The 22294-nt window shown below is 34.7% G+C and overlaps 3 protein-coding genes and 1 long non-coding RNA gene across 6 annotated transcripts; 3 read left to right on the plus strand and 1 right to left on the minus strand.

Annotated features, from left to right (window-relative positions):
- Positions 1-538: 538 nt before the first annotated feature.
- On the plus strand, positions 539-7107 carry LOC132036476 (kinesin-like protein KIN-12F). Of its 2 annotated transcripts, none has more exons than XM_059426829.1 (16): positions 539-946; positions 1518-1652; positions 1857-1940; positions 2066-2191; positions 2276-2335; positions 2420-2473; positions 2568-2660; positions 2824-2919; positions 3120-3268; positions 3676-3825; positions 4104-4233; positions 4325-5257; positions 5342-5440; positions 5520-5654; positions 5736-6500; positions 6587-7107. In XM_059426829.1, the coding sequence occupies exons 1-16, from the start codon at positions 650-652 to the stop codon at positions 6842-6844; spliced, it is 3564 nt and encodes a 1187-aa protein (XP_059282812.1). In that variant the 5' UTR covers positions 539-649; the 3' UTR covers positions 6845-7107. The 2 variants fall into 2 exon arrangements, with proteins under 2 accessions (XP_059282812.1, XP_059282813.1); XM_059426830.1 differs by having other exon boundaries at positions 4325-5233.
- A 3088-nt stretch (positions 7108-10195) lies between these two features.
- LOC132036215 (chloroplastic import inner membrane translocase subunit TIM22-2-like) lies at positions 10196-14339 on the plus strand. Its single transcript, XM_059426492.1, has 5 exons — positions 10196-10510; positions 11811-11875; positions 11993-12065; positions 12140-12193; positions 13867-14339. The coding sequence occupies exons 1-5, from the start codon at positions 10288-10290 to the stop codon at positions 14106-14108; spliced, it is 657 nt and encodes a 218-aa protein (XP_059282475.1). The 5' UTR covers positions 10196-10287; the 3' UTR covers positions 14109-14339.
- A 1283-nt stretch (positions 14340-15622) lies between these two features.
- On the plus strand, positions 15623-17894 carry LOC132037270 (uncharacterized). The gene is made up of 2 exons (XR_009409815.1): positions 15623-15804; positions 17667-17894. It is a non-coding gene; the product is annotated as an uncharacterized LOC132037270 (long non-coding RNA).
- A 1536-nt stretch (positions 17895-19430) lies between these two features.
- LOC132037127 (transcription initiation factor TFIID subunit 6-like) lies at positions 19431-21203 on the minus strand. 2 transcript variants are annotated; one of them, XM_059427587.1, is made up of 4 exons: positions 21056-21203; positions 20837-20974; positions 20074-20198; positions 19431-19527 (listed from the first exon to the last, which is right to left on the minus strand). In XM_059427587.1, the coding sequence occupies exons 1-3, from the start codon at positions 21167-21169 to the stop codon at positions 20121-20123; spliced, it is 330 nt and encodes a 109-aa protein (XP_059283570.1). In that variant the 5' UTR covers positions 21170-21203; the 3' UTR covers positions 19431-19527; positions 20074-20120. The 2 variants fall into 2 exon arrangements, with proteins under 2 accessions (XP_059283570.1, XP_059283569.1); XM_059427586.1 differs by lacking the exon at positions 19431-19527 and having other exon boundaries at positions 19824-20198.
- Positions 21204-22294: the final 1091 nt, after the last annotated feature.

Below are 22294 nucleotides of genomic sequence, written 5' to 3' on the forward strand. Positions count from 1 at the left end.
ATGTTGTGCAGATATGTGAGAGGTAATTCATCTTGATAGTGAACTTCTCCAAATTGGACTTACTTTAGCCGATTTTGCTTTGTGTCGGCACTCGGTAACTTTTGATGTTTCCATAAATTTGAGGGATGAGAATGGACACATTATTGAGAACACTCAGGTAATGTTTGAGATTTTTAAGGCAGAGTTTGAAAGTCTGCCTGAAGCATGCAAAACTCGGCCTTGCGATTTTTTTTTTTTTTTAATTTTTGACTTAGTGAGGGTTCGAATCGGAAATCAAGGGGTTCTAAAGAAGGACATAAATTAAAGACCACCCCAAAATAAGGCCATTCCTGCGAATTGCCCAAAAAATGTTGGGCTGTTAGATGCCGAATCACGCCAGATTAAGCCCATCATGTCCTTGGCCCAAACAAAAGCCATCTATAAAAAGCCCAAACAAAAGCCTATTATTGAAAAATAAACGATCACTTAAAAGGACAATTTAGTCAATTCAATCTTTTCAATTCAAACATTTAAACCTCAAATCGAACAACGGTCATTTCATCACTATATACATCTTTAACGTCTCTCTAATTATTCCAAATCTCACATTCAAAACTCATACACGCTCTTCTTCTTCTTTCTTCCAAATCTCTCTTTTTTCTTTCAAAAAATGTCAGAAAACAAATTCTTAAACACCCTTTCAGCCTCGTCGATCCGTAATTTCCTTCCAAGATCAGTTTCAACTAAGAAAAAATTGAATTCAAGTCGATTTAAGAATAAAATGAATACTGAAAATGTTGCTCCTATAGATCCCAACATTCAAATCAGTGATCCCCCACTGTTACCTACAAGTTCCATACTCAAAAAACCCGTTTCGAAGACGATTGATACTGATAAATTGGAAGAACTTAACAGATCTTTGGCCCCACAAGAACAACTACTAGAAGTTCATGATCCACCAGTCAAGGTAATTTGATAAACTATTTCTTGATTTTTTTTTTCGTGTTTTTGTATAGTTGTTATTTTAAGTATGTGGGTGTGGAAAAAGGTGAATTCTTGATTTAAATTTAATGAGTTCAACTTTGCAGTGTATCTTGTCTTACTGTTAAAACTATGTGTTCAAATCAAATGCTTGTTGATATTTTAATACTCCCTCCGTCCCAATTTATGTGAATGTATTTGACTGGTCACGAGTTTAAGAAAAAGTGGAAGACTTTTAAAAATTATGGTATAGGATAAGCCATAGAAATTTATGTCGCTAGTAAAAATGGGAAGTTTGAAGTTAAATTGTTACTAAATATAGAAAGATGTTTTTTTTTTTTGGACTAACTAAAAAGGAAAGAGTGTTGTATAAAGCGGGAAAGAGGGAGTATGATTGTACATACATACACACATATATGGACTGTGTTAGTTTTTTGACAATAGATTTGGACTGTGGGTTTATAAAGTTCCTTTTTTTGTTATATATCCTTCATGGTTGTTGTGTTTTTGGCTTTTATAATGATCTTTGTATACTATGTATGCTGGGTGTTTGACAGGTTGTTGCAAGGATTAGACCTGCTAATGGTATTGAGAATGGAACCCAAGCTGTTCGCAAAGTTTCTGATAATTCAGTGTGTGTTGTTGATAGAAAGTTTAACTTTGACATGGTTTTTGGTTCAAATTCAAATCAGGTTGGTAAAATTAACTCCCAAGTTTCTGCCTTTTCAAGCTTTTTATTTTTATTTTATTATAGAGGATTCATATAGTTGCTCTACTAGTTTGGATAGAGATGCAGTTGTTATAGTTTAGGAGGGATAGTGATTTGGCTGAATGTTGATTTTACAAGTTATAAAAGGGATTTTTATGTTTAATGCTGCTTTTTCTTATGATAACAGGAAGATATATTTCAATCAGTTGGTGCCCCTTTAGTTAAGGATGCATTGGCAGGTTACAATACTTCTCTCTTAGCTTATGGACAGGTTAGTCTTACTTGTTATGTTTCATTTTCATTGCCTCTTTGTGTCACAATAAAACTGTATCTTTTTTTTTTTTTTTGATAAGTAAAACTGTATCTGATGCCTGAAGTGATTCTTTTTGGTCATAGACTGGAAGCGGTAAGACTTATACCATGTGGGGACCTCCTAGTTCCATTGTTGAGGCTCCATCACCTAATGGACTTCAAGGCATTGTCCCGCGCATTTTTCAGACATTGTTTTCTAGTATTCAAAAAGTAAGTCCCTTTATCCAGTCATGAATCAGAACTAAAGACTGTTAAGGCATCTCTGATATTTAGGTAATTTCCCTCATTGATTAGGAGCAAGAGAACTCTGAAGGTAAACAGATAAATTACCAGTGTCGTTGCTCATTCCTAGAGGTATGTATTTTTAATATTTACCCTTGCTCATGTCTGTTGCATATTTGCGCCAAGTCAAATAATGTCTGACTTTTACCTTTTCAGATATATGATGAACATATCGGGGATCTACTCGATCCTACACAGCGAAATTTAAAGGTTAGTTATAAATCTTGGAAAACAATGTTGTTCTGATCGTTATTAACTTTCTGAAGATAGAATGCTGAAGATTTGGCCTGGTTGATTATTCCAGATAATGGATGATCCAAGAGTTGGATTCTATGTTGAGAACATAACTGAAGAATATGTGTCTACCTACGAGGATGTCACCCAGATGTTGATTAAGGTGCACAAGTGCTTTCTCTATCATAATACTTTTAAATTTTGTTGGAAAACTCTTGTAGCTGTGTCAACGCAACAAATTGAGATAACAATTGCTTGCCATGATCTTTGCTTTATAGCTTTCACTTGTGTTATTGTTTCTTATTCTTTTGCATCCGAACTTGTAGGGCCTTTCAAGTAGAAAAGTTGGATCAACGAGCATAAATTCGAAGAGTTCTAGGTCCCATATTGTTTTTACCTGCGTCATTGAGTCCTGGTGCAAGGTATCTTCCAACAATGAAATCCAGTTTCTTGTGTATTATCATTGTCAGGAAAGAATTTTATACATTCATCTTCTTATCAAATCCCGGCATTCATATTACCTTCTAATTTCTCACTATATTTTTTTTAGTGTTTTAAGAATGTGTTCATATTTGAAGACCTTTCATCTTTTCAAGTGTCTAATTAAAAAATATTGCTTTAGGAGTCCTCATCGAAGTGTTTTGGTAGTTCAAAGATGAGCAGAATGAGCCTCGTTGATCTTGCTGGATTTGAAAGAACTGTACCTGATGATGTTGGTAAACAGTACCTTAAGGAAGGGAAGTACGTAAAGAAGTCCACATCACTGCTCGGGTATGGTTTTATACAAACATTTAGTGATTGTTCTTGCATGTTGTGGTTGTTGATTTTAAAATGTCATCTGATGTTTGTTGCCTTTTGCTTTCAAAACTTCCTTTTGCCAAAATTTATCTTCTTCATCTATACATATTGCCAACAGTATTGCCATAGAGGTTCAAATGTTTACATTCTCAAAGTGATGCCTTCATGCTGTAAAAGCTGTTAAAATGTCTAACATGATTACTCCGTTCGTAAATTAGCTCATATATGTTAAAGAAACCTTATGTTAAAAATGCACATTTCTGTTAAAACAAGTTTCCATTGACGTATTACACAAGTGTAATGCTTAGAAAGAAAATAAAATGTAGTTCAAGATATTTATGCATGTTACTTCTATTTAATTGTTTCTTAAACTGGTGCAGGCATTTGGTAAATGTCCTCTCTGAAAGGAGCCAGTCCAGGAAACTTGAGGATGTTTCGTATAGCAGTTCCGCTTTGACTCATTTAATGAGAGAATCACTTGGAGGGAATGCTAAACTCTCCGTCATATGTGCCATCAGCCCAGAAAACAAGTATTTGTGAAGCTCAGTTTTTTAATTAATATTCCAGGGATACTTAGTTTTTTAATTAATATTCGAGGGATGCTTTGTGCTTTTCGATTTAGCTGGGCAAAGCATTTTCTGTTATCTAAATGTCATGCATGAAAATATAACATACTTGATGTTTAATATTGTAAAATTACTGTGGTGTAAGTGACCCTGAATGAGAGGTACCTTCATCTGGAACAACTTGCATATGAAACATCAGTTTTTTTCTCTTTTAAATGTTAATTTGAGGAACATTTTTGTAGACATAATAGTGAAACTATAAGCACTCTGAGATTTGGGAATCGGGTGAAACTCATACCAAATGAGCCATTGGTAAATGAAATATCAGAAGATGATGTTAATGGCCTGAGTGATCAGATTCGCCAACTGAAGGTACTTTCACTTGTCTCAAGGGGGCATCTGTTCTTCCAATTCCTAGAGAAAGTGAACAGTTTCTGATTTTATTGTTCTTTATTGCTTGCAGGAAGAGCTTATAAGAGCTCGGTCAAGTGCAAGCATTTCAGTCGGAAGCAACTATGGATCCTTCAGAGGAGCAAATGTACGTGAAAGCTTGAATCAGTTGAGAGTGAGCCTTAACCGTTCTCTGATCTTACCTAGCATAGATAACGAGCGTGAAGAAGAAGAGGTTCATATAAATGAGGATGATATAAAAGAACTACAGCTCCAGATTGATAACTTACGTGGTTCACATGGAAATAACTCAAAAGCAACCTTTGAGAAGAGAAGCTCTCTCAAATATTCTTCTGGAGAAAGTGAACACTATCTCAGCTGTTCAGAAGAAAGTGAAGGTGAAGAAATTAACTCAGAAGAGATACTGGAGGAGACCCTTGATGATGCTGATCAAGAGATGAAAACAATGCAGCCTGAATACTGTAGTAGTATCTCAATCAGCCCATCCCGTCATTCTGCTGATCTTCAGGGCCCGCTGTTGTCAGAGTCCCCAAAGTTTCGGAGCAACCAGAGGAAGAGCTTAATTATCTCCAGTGAAGATAATATTCAATGTTCCTCCAAAAGTTCTGAATTGTCTGCCCTACCACAGAAACAAGGTGACCTTGTCCAGTCTTCTTTGAGGTCCAGCAGAATATTTCCGGGGCCAACTGAGTCCTTGGCTGCCAGTCTACATAGAGGTCTAGAGATCATTGACTATCACCAGAGGAATTCCGCATCAAATAAATCTTTAGTTTCCTTCTCTTTTGAACATTTGGCAGTCAAACCAAGTCCAATGTCAAATGATAAGGCCAATGCTTCTATTCAGACATCATCCGAAGGGGAACAAACTTCTCCTTTTGTAGCCACTTCATTCCTGTGTCCAAAGTGCAAGACGAAAGGAACTTCCTCTAGTATTGGGACATGGATGGTCCCCATGGAAGAGGCAAGTTCAGATCAAGCGCCTAAAGTATGGAAATGACTAGCTTGCCTCTTTCTTTTATTGGCTCATTGTGACTGTTAAATTTAAATGTCATTCTGTGTTCTTTGGCAGGATTCGGAGAAAGTTTTGTTCCAAGCTCTAGAGAGAGAGAAGCAGCTTGAAAGTGTATGCAAGGATCAAGCGGACAAAATTGAGCAGCTAAACAAAAGAGTGAGTGTTTTCACTTGAGTAATTTGTTTTAATGTGACAAAGTTTTACTTAATTTGACATCTATTACGAATCCTTGCAGCTAGCCCAGTGTAAATGCTCAATAGAACAAAGTTCTCTGATTGAATGCGGCAAGGATGCTGTTGATCTCAAGGACAATGAGAAGCAAGCTTCAATACTCTATCAGAATGGAAGTCAATCACCAAAGAACCCAAAGGTGACTGCCGTTTAACTTTCTTTTGTTGAAGTTTAGCTTTTTCTCATTTTATCTTAATAACTAATTGCTGTTTGTTTGCAGCTCCTGAAATGGGATGATGATGAAAATCCTGAGCCTGAAGCTGTAACAGAGAAGTATGAAATTAAAGAAATTCAGGGCGATGTGGACAACTGTGGTGGCAAAAAATTGTTTGATATGGCTGAGAGAGAAGCAATGCTCAAAGAACTTGGAGGTCTAAGCACTACAAATAAATCAATTGAAAGAACCAGATCCTCTTTGTTGGCACAATCAATGCAGCTTAGAAAATCAATTGCATGTGCTAAAGGTTCTGGTGAAGAACTTGAGAAGGAAAGAGAAAAATGGACTGAAATGGAGAGCGAGTGGATTTGTCTAACTGATGAACTGAGAATTGATCTTGAGGCTCATCGCCAGCGTGCAGAAAAGGTGGCAGCAGAATTAATGTTGGAGAAGAAGTGCACAGACGAGTTGGATGATGCCCTCAAAAGATCCGTCCTTGGGCAAGCCAGAATGATTGAGCATTATGCGGAATTACAGGACAAGTACAACGACTTAGCTGAGAAACATAAGTTGATATTGCAAGGGATCCAAGATGTGAAAATGGCTGCAGCAAAAGCAGGAAAAAAAGGTCATGGTGCTCGCTTCGCCAAGTCTCTCGCTGCAGAGCTCTCCGCTTTGAGAGTGGAAAGGGAGAGAGAGAGGGAAATGCTGAAAAAGGAGAATAGAAGCCTTAGAGTTCAACTTAAAGACACTGCTGAAGCTGTTCATGCAGCTGGAGAACTTCTTGTTAGGTTGAGAGAAGCAGAGGAAACAGCTTCATTTGCTGAGGTAATTTTGAGTTTTACCATTGACACCGGTCTATCCAATGATTAAAAATTATAGTCATTTTGATCATATTCCTTACTTTTTTACAGGAGAACTTTACACAAGCAAAGGAAGAGAATGAGAAATTGAAGAAGCAAATAGAGAAGCTGAAGAGAAAACACAAGATGGAGATGATAACAATGAAACAATATCTTGCTGAGAGCCGATTGCCAGAAGCAGCGTTGAGACCGCCAGTGTACAGGCAGGACTCGGATGTTGCAAACAATGAGAAAACCATCCAACATAATGAGTATGATGATCAATCATGGAGAGCAGAGTTTGGTGCCATTTATCAGGAACATATATGACTTGTTTGATTGAACTGTAAACTTAGGCAAAATACTGAAACAGGCAAAGACCCTGCTCGGGACTTTGCTGACAAAAATTGCTATCCTGATCATTTCCTTTTTGGTTGTATTCTTATTGATCTCATCATTCTTTTGAAGAATTTTTTTTTATCTTTTTTTTTTTTTTCATCATTCTTTTGAAGACTTGATTGACTAGATTTGACATTTGTTGTGAGCTGTTTCTTCAGCTTGGTTAATAACAATGTGTTTCATTTTTACTCAAAGGATCTATTGCAGTGTGCTAATGAGCCTATTAACTCCATATTTTTCCTACCAAATGTGAGTAGTAGCAGACTGTCAACAGTCATAATCATCAACTGCTATCAATATCAAACTAATTATCCGGTTTGCTCAATGTGAGGTTGTAGTTTAAAATGGGAATCTTGTTTACCATTTCTTAGTCCATATCACGTTTATATGACCATTTCAAAGGTCCTGAAGCACAGCAATATCCAAGTATCACGAAAGGCACTCAAATTTGGATAAGTATCGCAAAAAGTCACCGGAACGAAACAACTGAAACATTTACTATAATACTTAAGCTTGACCTTTTTTTATATAAAAAATTGTTTCGTGACTTTCTATGATACTAGACACTTGAGTGACTTTTTCATTTAAAAAAATGGCTAAAGTGATGCAATAAATAAAGAAAAATTTACTTGTCATAGCTACCTCTAAGACCTATTTATGAATAGTAATTACCTTTTATTTTATTTATTGTTCATAGCTAAAATATTTTCTTAAATTACACATCACAACTAGTGTCCTGTATTTCACAAGTTTATCTTTTAAATTGGTTTTCTCTCACCTCTCAAATCTATTTCTCCTTCACCCTCTCTCTTCTCTCTCTCTCGTTCCCTCTCCTGCCCCCGGATACGTGAGATCTACTTCCTTGCCTGGACCTCCGAATGCGCCCTCGATCGCGAGATCTACTTGGTTGATTGGCTTATGATTAGCGAAACCGATCTCGACGCAAATTCACTTTTATTCTTTGACGACCCGAATACCCATCCACAGCTTTTCCTTCCATTAGTTTGCTTGATTCCAAGCGTACTCAAAAATCCTTTGAGACCCTCCAAGTTTCTACGATTTACAAATCTACGAAGAAAAACTCACTTGTTTTTTCATCATAAGCGATTAAAGAAGTCTTATTTTTTCTAAGTGGAACAATTCCAGATTCATCAGTATCCACAGCTCCACAAGTTATCAAATTCCTAAAAATACATGAAGCCCCATTTGAATAGCTTCTACTCTTGTTCAATTTGGGGTTTTTTTGACGTTTTTTCGGAACTATGAGTACTATTTTTTCTCCATTTTCTTTAATATGATTATCTGTTTTCTTCTTGATTTTCATTGAGCCAAAAGAAGCAGAGGAAAAAGAAGAATTTGATGAAAAAGAAGAAGAACTGTTCTCAAAGTTGTTAACTTTTTCTTCGTCTTGAATTTTTGGTGAATCCTGTGTGTGAAAGTTGGAGATTCTTCTTCAATCTACGAAGGGATTTTCTTCGATGAATCCATTGAAGGATCTTGATCTTGTTTGGTTTGTTCCTTACTTTTCTGACACTGCCACTTCTTCTCCGCGGCGGCAGTGGTGGTTCACCGGCCATGGGATTTCTACTGTAAGGATAGTAGTGAAGGCAAAGAAAGTGCAGTGCATCAACACGCCCTCAAATTCCAACGCCCGTCCACCATTAAACTGCTCTTTTGATCGAATTGCTCTCTGTTTTTCGTTAATAATTGTTGAATCTCTTCTCTCACTGATAACGGCGCTATTCTACCGCCCCTCCGGCATGAATCCAACGTATACTCCACCTCTGATGAGAGTTGTGGAGCTTCATGCCCACCAAGTGTTTGATAAAATGTTTTAGTATATTTCAGTGTACTGTTTTAGTATATTTCGCTGTATTTCAATGTATTTCTAATTTATGAAACAGTTTCTGAAATATTTCATTATATTCCATTGTATATACGCATACTGCAATTTTATATTTCTTAAACAATTAACCATATTTCATTGTATTCCGGTGTATATTTTTCTGTATTTGGAAGTATTTCTAAAAGTTTGGAATGGAGCAATTTGGAGAGAGAAACGTGGGTTGTTATGGAACTTCAACCGTTATGCGTGATACATGGTTGATTTAATTTGACTTACCATTTAAAATGAAAGAAGAGAATTTGTTCCATAAATACAACCTATTTTTAATCTGCCATATTTTGTATTTCAGTGTATTTCAAAAACGCGAACTCTGCCGAATTTTATATTTCCCTATATTTAAAAAATGCAAAATACAACCGAATACAATAAAAACTAGCTACAATTTGTAAATATAGAAAAAGTAGCTATAATTGTTAAAAGGTATTAAAAGGTAGCTGTTTATGTAAGTTTCACATAAAAAAATATTAAACTCATTGCAGGATTAGAAAAGACTGAGAGCCCATTTGGATTGGCTTATAAGTTGGTGGGCAATTTGCAGAATTGTCCTTCGCTGGAGGTGGTCATTAATTTTTACCCCTCAAAATGGTGGTCTTTAAATTACGCCGCCGAGAGCGGTGAATTTACTGCCTGCACTATGAGTAAATTTCAGCCCGAAAGGCAGAATTTGCATGGGTAGAAATTCTACCTGTGCCGATGCAAATTCTGTCTTAAAGCCCAAATAGGCAGATTTGCAAAATTCTACTTTGCGATTTTTTTTTTTACTAAGATGAGATTCGAACTCACAATCTCAGGGTGTTAGGTGATGGACAATAGGTAAAAACCACCAATTTGAAGGGCAAAAATTAAAGACCACCCCAAATGAAGGGCAATCCGCGCAAAAAAAAATAAGTTGGTCAAACCAGTTTATAAGTCATTTTTAACTTATTTGAGTATTTGCTAAAAATAGAAAACAACTTAAATTAAGTTAAAAAATGCTTAAAATAAGCCAAAACAAAAAGTTGCTCAACCCCAATTTTTTTTTTCTGGTCTGAAAAGCCATTTTGATTTGACTAAATACTTTATTCTTTTATCCCTTATATTTTCCGTTAATTTCAATACTATCCTTACTTTTAAAAATTCTTTAAACACTTTTATTCAAATACGTAATTGCTTATTTGTAAAATAACTCTTAGCATACTTAAAAATACTTTAAGTACTTATGCTTAAAAGCCATTTTTTTTGGGTTAATCCAAACGAGCTCTGAGTCTATTTCACCTTTTACGGTGACCTACTAATTTTACATTTCACAAGCCATAGGGAGTTGGGACCTACGTAAAGAGGTAAAACGATGTCGTTTGTGGTAATAACACACTGTTTAACAGAGCAAATTTGGCATATCCACAACTCATATCTCATGTCAAATCCTCAAAAATATCTAAAACTTTAAACTGTTCACCAAACTTAGGGTTTAGTATTTTGAAAATTGAAAATGGCGACACCGGCAAATCCACCAAACTCCGAACCCGATTCCGACGACATCGAAACAGCTCCGATTTCAAACCCGAACCCGAACCCGACACCCGGCCCGAATAATCCTCAATTCACTTCTGATGCTTTAACCGCTTCGATTCCGTCTAGTCCTGTCGTATGTCTCCTTAGGTTCGCTGGTGACTCGGCTGCTGGTGCCTTTATGGGCTCCATTTTCGGATACGGTAATTGTTTTTGCATTTTTAGCCGTTAATTTGTGTATTATTGACTGTTTAATTGCTGCAATTTGGTTAGTTTTGTTAGTTCAGCTGTGTTCTCTACTGAGTCATCTGTAACCTATTTTTTGTTGCTTTATGCGGTTTCCTCCCTTAATCTGTCTGTTATGGATTCATTAATTGTTGCAACTTGGCTAGTTTGTTGGTCCAGTTGGAATTCTGTGAAATGAGTTGCTTCTTATACTTATTTTTGGCTACGGGAAATGTTTATGTGTTTTTATCTGTTAATTTGTGTATTATTGACTGTTTAATTGCTGCAATCCGGTTAGTTTGTTAGTTCAGCTTGAATTTTGTGAAAATTTTGAAATCAGTTACTTCTAAATGTTATTTTCGGCTACGGTAATTGTTTATGTGTTTTCCTTGGTTAATTTGTTTATTATCGACTGTTTAATTGCTATAGTTTGGTTAGGTTGTTAGTTCAGCTGGAATTTTGTGAATTATTTTGAAATGAGTTACTTTTGAATGCTATTTTTGGGACTGTCATTTACGTCCGTTAATGTGTCTATTATTGACTGTTTAATTTTACAATTTGGTTAGTTTGTTAGTTCAGCTGGAACTTTGTGAAATATTTGAATTGGAGTTACTTCTGATTGTTATTTTTGGGACTGTTATCTACGGAGTTATCTGAAACTTAATTTTTTTTGTTTTATGCATTTAACAGCTGATGTCGGTCCAAGTTGTAGATATTCATTGTAGGCGCTGTGTGTATCAACCTGTGTAGTGCTGTAGCTAATCCATTTTATGTAGTACTTTGTGCTTGACCAATGTTCCAAAAATAGCTTCTAATACTAAAAACACTTATTTTCCCCTAAAAGCTTGGCCAAACGCCTCAATTTTCTAAAGAAGCACTTTTTTATTAGAAAAAATAAACAATTTTGGCTTCCCAAAAGCTTGGCCAAACAAGCTATTAATCTGGGTCTTTGCAATTTTTTTTTTTTGGATCTATTGCAATAGTATGCTTCTCACTCTTGTATGATTATTGAGTGCTTACATGGACTATAGTCTATAGTTGTGTTACTCCCTCGGTTTCAATTTGTTTGTCTTAGTTTGACTTGGCGCAAAGTGTAAGAAAATAAAGAAGCTTTACCATGCATGTTTCAGAGATTTTTTTTTTTTTTTTTCAATGCCCTACTTCTGTAAGATTAAATGACTTTTGGGATTTCATAAATGGGATTCTTTCAGTGCCAAAGATTTGACCTTGTAAGTTGGTGATGTACTCAATTTTTCTCTATGTGATGCTCTGTTTCAGGGTCAGGATTGATAAAGAAGAAAGGTTTTAAAGGATCCTTTGGGGAAGCAGCAGCTTCGGCAAAGGTATTGCAATCTTTGCTTGATGATATTTTTGGTAAACTAAAGTATAACTGATATTACTGCTTCTTGCTTTGATCTGTGTAATTGTGACTTGGTTAAATTCTCCTTTTTGTGGTCTAGACTTTTGCAGTTCTATCAGGAGTTCATAGTTTGGTTGTCTGTTTCCTGAAGAGATTACGGGGAAAAGATGATGGTATGACACACACCTTGAACAGCCAGATTTGTAATCACCTTCTATTTTCATTTGACTTTCTCCTCTTTCTACAGTTATCAACGCTGGAGTAGCTGGATGTTGCACTGGTCTTGCCCTAAGTTTTCCAGGTATTTCAAACATTTCCTACTTTATAACATAGTTATCAGGTCTATACCCTGCTCTTTTAATTTTCTATTACTCGAAGTCTTCTTAATTGTATTCTAGGCATGGATTCAAATGATTATAGGTCCCTATCAGTTGCAGATAGAAACAAGCACTATCATGATTAAACATGTTTGTTCTGTTCCTGAACCTGATTAGATCCATGAAGTCTAATGGTTTTCATTTTATAATAGTGCAAAAGGCATAAAACTCTCTGACTATTATCCTTACTGCAATGTCTTCTCTTTCCACCTTTTACAGTCATTAGATCATCCATTTTGCACTAAAATTCTGTGATTATTATCGTCAACAATGTCGTTCCTAGCTACCTTTTACTGTCATTAGATCTTCCAAATTCTATCAGTCCAAACCTATTGTCCTTTTCACCAGCAGCAGCTGAATCGGCCAGGAGAAAGTAGACTGATATGACAAATGCAAGGGTATTTTCCCTTAGGTTGTGTGGTGGTTAGGGAGACAATGGCGATGGGATGAGAACGATAAGGGTGGGGATGTCATGGCGGTTTGTTTCTATTTTTCAAAAAGATTTTGAGGTCGATTGGTCAACATGTGCTTAACTTTGTCACACAAAAGCACAATTAGGCATCTAGAGCTACAAATGCCAACACTTACTGCATAAATGGAGAACTTCTATATCTGCGAATGAAAGTTCAAGTATCTCACTGCATTTGTTAAAATAGGTAGGACCTATGATGCTTTTGACTCTATAATGTGGTAAAATATATAGCTATAGAAGCATGGTTGAAAATATGTATTGATTGGCTGGTAACTTGTGGTTCCCCCCAGTTGATTTGCATACTGTGGACAGTCTGACACCAGATAGATAGTAAACTTGGAAATAGATATAAAAAGGGAAGATGTTTAGATTTCCACCCAATAGAGCAGAGGTGTACAAACTCGTGGATTTGAGAAGGTACGTTTTTACACCTCCTCCATTAGGAGTAAATGCAAGAATCGGTGTTCAAATGCTCCCGCAGTTGCAGTATGAGCATTTGCATAAAAGATGTGGACACTGTTGTTAAATAAGGTGGGAGATATAAGGGTGTCACCAGGCTCACCTCCATAATGAAATATGTTGGAAAAATTGGTTTGGGTTGAGAGAATTAGAAGGAAAGTTGGTGAAAAAGTACAGATGAGCAACGGGGCGCAACTGTGTCTTTCAATATATAGATTTATCCCAGCATGTCATCATCGAAGAGTTACTCAGGCTCTTGGTTAAGCTCAACAAATGCAAATTAGATTGGGTCATGTTCATGTATTTCAACAATATTATCGTGAAGTGCGCATGAGTTTCGTTTATAAATCTAAATTCTCGTTGTTTGCTTTATAGAAGCATCTTTCTTCGTTTTCACTATTTTTTGAATTGTTGTTTCTCGTTAATTATACCCAAGTCACGACAAGCTCATGAAGTGTTGCTCATTGAAAGGTTCCTATGTTTCTACTTTTTAGTACAGTACCAAATTCCTAACCTGATTCCCGTTTAACTTGTCTATCGTTTTCTCTTATTAAATTGATCTACTATTAAATTGGGACGCCATGTGGCTTTCACCATAAATGCTTGTCATCCCTTGTGATGAAGTGAAGTGAGGATTAATCTCTCTTTGTTAATGATGTTTCTCAGGTGCACCTCAGGCGCTATTACAGAGTTGTCTCACCTTTGGGGCTTTTTCGTTCATCATCGAAGGTCTTAACAAGCAGCAACCTGCATTAGCACTTACATCTCACATGAATGTCAAAAATAGGCAATATGGGGTGCTTGCTCCTTTATCACTACCTCTACCAAATGAGCTTAAGGAATCCTTTTCATTCTTCTGCCAGTCCCTTAAAAAACGTCACGAGCACAACAACCGCGGGTCCGATTAGATAGCGAAGAAATGCAACAAAATGTGGTTCAACCTTATGTCCATTTTGGCATGATTCTGAAGTTTTGTAAATTGTAATCGACTTTTATTCTGCTTTAAGAGTTATAATTCGTGGCTTTCTAGCTGGCGTGACAAATGTTTCTTTTATTAATACGCAATCTAGATAATTTGCTAGTGACTAGAATTATCTCCTTGAAGGTTTAAATCCATTTTCATGGTGAGTTGTGATTTAGGCTTGTGGTGTTGAGAGAGTACCCCATTAATTTGCCATTGTGGTACTCTTGCTCCTGACCAGAAATTCAGTATAATGTTCATAAGAAGTCAATATGGCGCTTGATAAATATTTATATGCACTGGTGTTTATACCAAAACAAAGTATGTAAACTTTAGTAGTTAAAAGTTAAGAGTGAGAATACATATAACTTAACCATAATTAAGTGATATATTTATGTTTTTCATTCATTGGTTTGGTGGTGTAACACCTTACGTGAGTAAGTTTTTATATATTGATAACTTGAACCAATCACAAAAAGGAAAATATTGTAAACATTCCAAAAGTAGCTTTATCCTCCTTAAAAGTATTACTTTTTGACATTCAAAAAGCGTTTAAACTTTCAATCTTACATTTGACGTCATATACTATATATATATATATATATATATATATATATATATATTTTTCATATACGTATTAAGATTCAAAATTTATTTTTTATCCCTATATTCAATTATATTTTTCTACTTATTCTATAACAATTGTTAATTAGAGACATATATGGCTGGTGTATAAATTCGTAAAGCAAATAAAAATATTAGTACCATTAGGCATTAGGCTATAAGCTATGGCGGTGACATATAAAACTTATCATTGTTATAGAATATACGAAATTTATTAATTTTATGTAGCCTTATACATTTTACTTCAAAGTATAACTCATTTAAGAAGTATAAAGTAGGAGAAGATCTCTACATTTCTATTTCCATTTCCAAATAAGGAGATGATTACTTTTAGATTTCAAGGGATGTATTAATGGAAATTTGTCTTAGAAGATGTTGTGGGATGCATAATAAAAAGGAAACATTAATTAATTTTGTAGAGAGAATCAACATGATCTTTTTTAGCATTGTTACGAAATCAAATCTTTCCTTCTCCATTAAATCTTCTCTTAAAAAAAAAAAAGATCTACTCAAAATTTTATTACTAATACTATGCTAATCTCTTACAAATTAACACTCATATTCATTCGCATAATATCAAAACAGGAATCATGAAGTTATTGAAAGGCCTTTTTCGAATAATAAGTGATTGCTTTGAACCAGCTCCAATTCCCCGTCCTAATGAAGCCAATCTTGCTTTCATGGTTAATTTCCTTTTTTTTCTTCCTCTTTTATTCTAACATTTATGACATATGAATTATGATTAGAGACGGATTTAGTATTTAAATTTGACGCCGAGTTCAATCTTTATGTTTTCATCACCGAACTCGTTGCATATTTTTAATTATGAGTTTAGATTTTTGATATTTATTGGAATTTTGGTGATTCTTTCATACATCTATGTTCCGCCTCGACATATGATTGATGTAAACTTTATTTGACTCTTTGGAATATCTTTTTGCAGGTTTGTGTAATTAGAGTTAAAGTACGTTCTCGTGGTTGGCAAAAGGCAGTCAACAGAGTATTGAGAAGCACCAGAGGTAGAGTTACTTATAATCTGTGTTCGTATATGCTTCAAACATACTAGTAAGGTTTTACACATAGCCAACTCCTTAAGACTTGTCAGGATATTCTATTTAAACACTCGAATATAGCCATGTTCCAATTGAACACCTCTACTGCTAATAAAGTGTTTCAATTAAACACTTTCGGTTCAAATTTTGCGAAAAAATTTGCGTGTGTTTTTATTCGTCTATTGGATAGTTAAGTTAACTAAATAAAATAATATGTCATCTCCTTTAATTATACGCATCAACCTCAAGTAGCAAATGTCTGGGATTTTACGGCTAATTGAGGCGAATGCATATAATTAAAGGAGATGACACAGTTTATTTAGTTAACTATCAAATAGACGAATAAAAACACACGCAAATTTTTCCCCAAAATTTGAACTGAAAGTGTCTAATTGAAACACTTTATTAGGAGTAGAGGTGTTCGATTGGAACATGACTATATTCGATATCCTGATAAATTTAAGGGGCTGCGTACGTATTAAGCTTAAATTTTTACTACACATATCAACAACAACATGCCCAGTATAGTTCCACAAGTGATGTTTAAAGTGTACGTAAACCTTATCCCTACATTGAGAGTGTACAGTATACACATATCCTGTCTTTTTTTGCTCTCACTAAATAAAAATCATTTGCTTGGCAAAAAAGTGGATTATTCAGCCAGATTCTTTTTTTTTCTATAGATTGATGAGTAGATGCGAGAACTTATCATAAGATGGTTTCTGCCACGCCCAATGTAATACGCAGTGATTGAATTTTATGGTGGAGTGTGAAAATAAATTTTATTCTTTGTAGGTGTGTTTGGCATGACAGAAAAATATTTTTCTAAAAATACTTGTCTAGAAAATGAGATGTTTGGTTGTTAGAGAATATTTTCCAGGAAAATTGAAAAAAATGATTTCCTCCCTTTAAGTGTTGTCGACTGGTCGTATTTTTACGTGGGAGGGGTTAGTCTCCTCTTCTCCTTATTTAGTAGTATCTTATTCTTCAATTTTTACTATTACCAATTGCTTTATTTGCTTTAGTCATCTTGCTATTTTGTTGTGGTTATTTTTCTTTTAATCATGTTATGAGTATTCTTCGCTCGAGCCGAGAGTCTACAGAAAACAACCTCCCACTAAACAGGGGTAAGGTCAGAATACATTCTACCTTCCCCATATTCCATTTGTGAGATTACATTAGATTTGTTGTTGTTGGTTTCTTCCCTTTTAAGTGGATATCATTTTCCTTCACGATTATTTCAACTCTTAATCTCATATCATTACTTTAGCCAACACCAACTCATTATTATCAATCTTTAATACACAAAATTTTCATCAAAACACTATTTGATTGGCTAATCTATCTTTGATAAATCAAAAAAGTATTTCCACTTTGCAACCAAACATCGAAGATTATTTTCAAGCTAATATTTTCTTGAAAATAAATCATTTCTTTGAAAACATTTTTCAAAAAGTAACGTTCGCCCTACCAAACACATCCATATTTAATAAACAATCCATCTTGTTTTTTTTTTTTTTTTTTTTTATTTTAATGATTTCTTACGTTCCTCTTATGCATCCTTCATTATTTTGGCACATAGTAGCTAGTGAACCTATTTTTATTCCATTGGTGACTTTTTTTTTTATGGTCTCATCATATTTTACCAGTGGCGTAGCTACATAAAATGAAGGGTAGTCAGTTAAACACCCTTTATCAGAAAATCATACTGTATATATAGAAACATATATTGTGTCTATAAGTCAAAAGATCCCTTTATATATATATATATATATTGGATCTTGAACACCCTTAACGAAATTTCTGATTTCGCCACTGTATTTTATCAGGAGTGCGTCAATTCAGACTGATAGAGGATGGGAAAGTGGAAGTATCGGGGATTGTGGATCCGCTTTTATTATTGAAAAATCTTGCTAAATCTAAAAATTCTGTAGAATTAGAATGGGTCCAATATGGTCAATGTTCCAGCAATTTATTTCTTCCACCAAAACCTTCAAAGGCCCCTGATAATGGGCCATTTAGTCAAGGAGGACCTTTTCGTAATTTCAATAATTCCAGGTATACTTTACCCTACCACGGTGGACCCCACGTCCTACCTCCGCCACCACCGCTGCCGCCACTCGCGCCTTATTCCATGGCTGCCCCGCCACCACCGCCGTATTATGAATCGGATTATAGAGATGGTCATATAAGTAATTGCAATGCTATGTAATAACGTCAGTGTAAAGGAATTTTTATATTAATTAGTGCACTTATTACAGCTAGTTGTTATAGATTTTACTAAATTCAATTTAGTTGGATTTTTTACAATATTTTGTTAATCTTCTTTTAGTTGTCTTATTTAATTTTATTTAATCACTATGATCTTTTTACGTGTTCATGAACTTGAATTTCGCATAACTAGCTACAGATTCAAGCTTTTGCATTCTAGTAATTGAGATTGGGATTCCATTAAAGTCAAAATTAATGAAAATCAGCAGCACAACGCCTGTTCTTTTCACTTATTTTTTCAACTTTAACTTCTAATGCTTTTTTTTCCTTCAAATTTCAACTGAATATTATTCAAACGCCTACTTAAGGATCGTTTGGTTCACTTACCAGTTATATGAGCAAAAGAATATAGTGCAGGAAACCAAAAAAAAAAAAAAAGTGGTGTAAAACATATTGGTAGTCCTTATATTTTGGCCATACTTTGACAATATAGGTAATGTAATCTTTTAATAATAGGTGAAGTACGTATATATACATATTATGAGAAATATTTATGAAACGTGACTATAGTTTTCTATTTAAAAAATAAAAAAAATATTTTTTTAAAAAAATAAAAAATATTTTTTTAAAAAAATAAAAAATAATTTTAAAAAAAAATGATTTTGCTCTAAAATTTAGCACAAAATATGTTATCTAGACAAAATGATTTTGCTCCAAAATTTAGGTATATCTAGACAAAAAATGATTTTGCTCTAAAATTTAGCACAAAATGAGGGCTAAATCCTTACCTATGAGGGCTAAATCCTTCGTAGGTATATCTAGACAAAAAATGATTTTGCTCTAAAATTTAGCACAAAATATGTTATCATAAAAGGAGATGTCAATCTGATACAGAAATAAGATACTATAAAATAACTATGGAGTCCTACAGAACATATCTTTCTCAAGACAAATTCTCTATTAACAGTTAAAGCGGAAAGACATACTTCGCGTACAACTTAACACAAATATTTCAAAAACCTGAATAATGAAAAAGTTGCAGTTATTGAGTATAGCAAGGATAGACTAAGTAAATTTCAAGACGTACTCAACAATGTAGTCAAGACTTTCAATTTACTCTTCAGGAATGTCCGATCTGATGGAGATAGAGAGGCAGGAAGCATCTTGAAATGCTCATACATGCATAGACCCGCAGCACACTGTAAGCGAAAACACAGTTCGAAGGATTTTTATCAGTGATGCAGAATATTAATCCTAAAAGAAAATATTCATGTTAGGCCACATAAAACATCACAAAAGAATTAAGATGACGAGATGATAAAGAAAAACTCTTAGAGCATGCGAAAGAGTTACCATCTAGGCCCCGTATACTCGCCAAGCTTCATGTCTTTTCATTTCATTTTTTTATTTCTCAAGCTGCATTTCAGGCTCCAACAATCGCAAAGAAGCTTCAAGATTGGGCAGCACAAGTAGGGGAACCTGCACAAAATTTATAAATATCACAGATTGCTAACAAACAACAATTGCACCTCAATCCCAAACAATTGTGGTCAGCTATATATGAATCCTCATTGCCCATGTTTCTCACTCAAACGTTACAGATATCTAAGAGCTTTATCTTAAAATTTAGAAATAATAAGAAGATGAAAGAAAATCAGGGACATCAAGGAGATACCACACCAGGTCCAGGAGCTGCTAAGCCCTTGGGATGGCTCCATAATGCTGAGGCAGTGCCTTAGCTGAATCAAGATAAGCATGCAGCAAAGTTTTTTAACTTGTGAATGACACAGTCCCAATTGATTATGGACACTCAATTGATATCATGGAAGTGAAAGTCAACAATTGCCAAACACTGCCATTCAATCAGATTAAGAAATGCTTTACATGTATCAACAATTATACAGATATATAACCACCCCCTTCCCAAGGGACCCAATAAAAGTAGTAGGCAGCAGAGGAGATACGTGCTTTCATAGCCTTCAATGAAACAAAACCAATAGAATGACTGAATAAGGAGATCCCTACCGCCTGCATATTAAACTAACCAACTTTCCTGTGAAGTCCCTCAGTTCCTAAAGGTGGTCAGAGATTTTATTTCCCAACCTTCTCGCAACAAGGCATGTCATTACAGATGGCATTGATTGATGCAACTGGAAAGGTAAACAAGAAAATCATCAGATGCAACTATAGGAATATCATGTTGACCCATAGCCAAAGTTGCAGAATAAACACAAACCAACTTTCCGATTATGCATAAGACACTAATTTAATGAACAAAGTAATTTAAGTACTTATTCAGAAAAAAGAAAATTTAATATTGTTCATGAAAGCTAACTCCATCTCTTTTCTGAACAGACATCTGCTTAGTTATCCAACACCATTCTCCAGATACATATTAAGGTTTGAGAAATCCAATTATAAAAATGACATCCAGCATTATAGAATTAGTTTTTAGTAATGTTTTATTTGGTATCCACTTAGAAAAATAAAAATCATTAAATAATTCCAAATATGGTCATCAAGGATAACCAGCTTTATAAGGATAGAGGTTATAAAATTTTATCTGCATCCCCTTAAAAGATAAAAGGATAAATAAACTGAAGTAAATGGCACTGAGATAACGTAAATGAGAATTCTGAAGAAGGCTCCAGACCGGCCTCATCAAAGCAAAGAGGAGACCACATTTATTCAAATTCTGTGCGACCTAACGTAAAATAGAAGATCACTGGATCATTTATCCCTCACTTACAAATGTTACATTGCCGAACTTGAATTGGCTTAGACTTACCTCATCAGCAACAAAATCTGTGAAATAAGGACCTATAGGATGAAGCCCAGGATCTGTTGCAAAGCTTTCTAGAGCTTCTTTAAAGAGAGGGGAGTTAGATTTGTGCACTGTAAGCTCTGTAATCCTGTCATAATAAAGCTGCAAAACAACCAAAGAAGCATAAGGATAGAATCATATAGGATGGACAAAGAGGATGCAATCATATTGGTACATATGTACCTGAAGCTCACAGGATAAGACATGCTTAACAGGTATTTTAAGATCAGCAGGAACTCCATCCTCCTTATACTCGGTCTTTCGGTTATCAGCAGGCAGCTGAGCAAGTGCTACCATGAAATTAATTTGTCAGTCACAAGCATAAGAATATTTTCTTAGAGTGAGCATGACTTAAAGTAATCCAAAGAGTAAAGTCGCTAGGTTAAGTTTTTGGTAGCTTACTATTTGTTAGGTTGCACTTCTTGAACATGTTAATATTAACTTGAAATACTGTAAAATTTGTTCCGGGCTAAAAGTTCAAGCATTATGCATGATTTTCTATTGATAAACCTTCATGCCCGTTTAAACTTTCATTTACCTGGAAAAAAAAACAAAGGATTAGTAAATTTTTCAATTGCACATACCTAGGTTGATGCCTTCATATTGCGCAGATTCCTTATACATTCAAAGTGGTGCAAAAGACGTAAAGAGAATTCAAGAGGATGAATAATCGCAGTCGCAAAAAAGTACTCCTATGTATGATATATATGTTGCGTGAACAACCAATAACAGAATTTACAGAGATGTATATATAATCTATACTTCGACATACCTCCAGCACAAGAGTCACACAGTGGACTTATAGACTCATCGTCATTTGTTCAGCCTTTAACCTCTAAAAATTTCCTCCTAGCTCTAATTGCAATAAGTCGACGAAATATATGATTATGTCAATCACTTCAATCCACAACAAAACAACATATATAAGCACCGAAAATTTGTTAGGATAATAAAAATACATCAATATAGGTTCGGAGAAAGCTTACAATAGATCAAACAAATCTATATATAATATAAAGCTAGGCATAGACAATCCTATGTGGCACCTCTCTATGACCTCCATTGGCATTTATCTTTTTTCTCCTTTTTGTGACTTTTTCCTCTAATTTTTCTATTTATCTTATTTTTAAAAAGTTAAAAGTGTCTTAAATGCATTCTCAATTAAAGACTAAGGCATTCAATAAAATGAAAACTGAAATTACATGCTTTCAAATCCCATGACTTTTCATCTACAAAGAACGTATAATTAAATACTCTAAGAACGTATGTTTATTCATTTTCTTTGGAACTTTTATAATGTTTGGCATGTAATTTTAATGCTTCAACAATGTTTTAGAATTCTATTCTTCAGCTTCAGCCCTTTCCAAATTCTTCTTATAGTAAAATGTTGCTTCCTCCAAACAGTCAATTAGTTCAACATGC

The sequence above is a fragment of the Lycium ferocissimum genome, chromosome 11 (genome assembly GCF_029784015.1).
Source record: "Lycium ferocissimum isolate CSIRO_LF1 chromosome 11, AGI_CSIRO_Lferr_CH_V1, whole genome shotgun sequence".
Lineage (NCBI taxonomy): Eukaryota > Viridiplantae > Streptophyta > Magnoliopsida > Solanales > Solanaceae > Lycium > Lycium ferocissimum.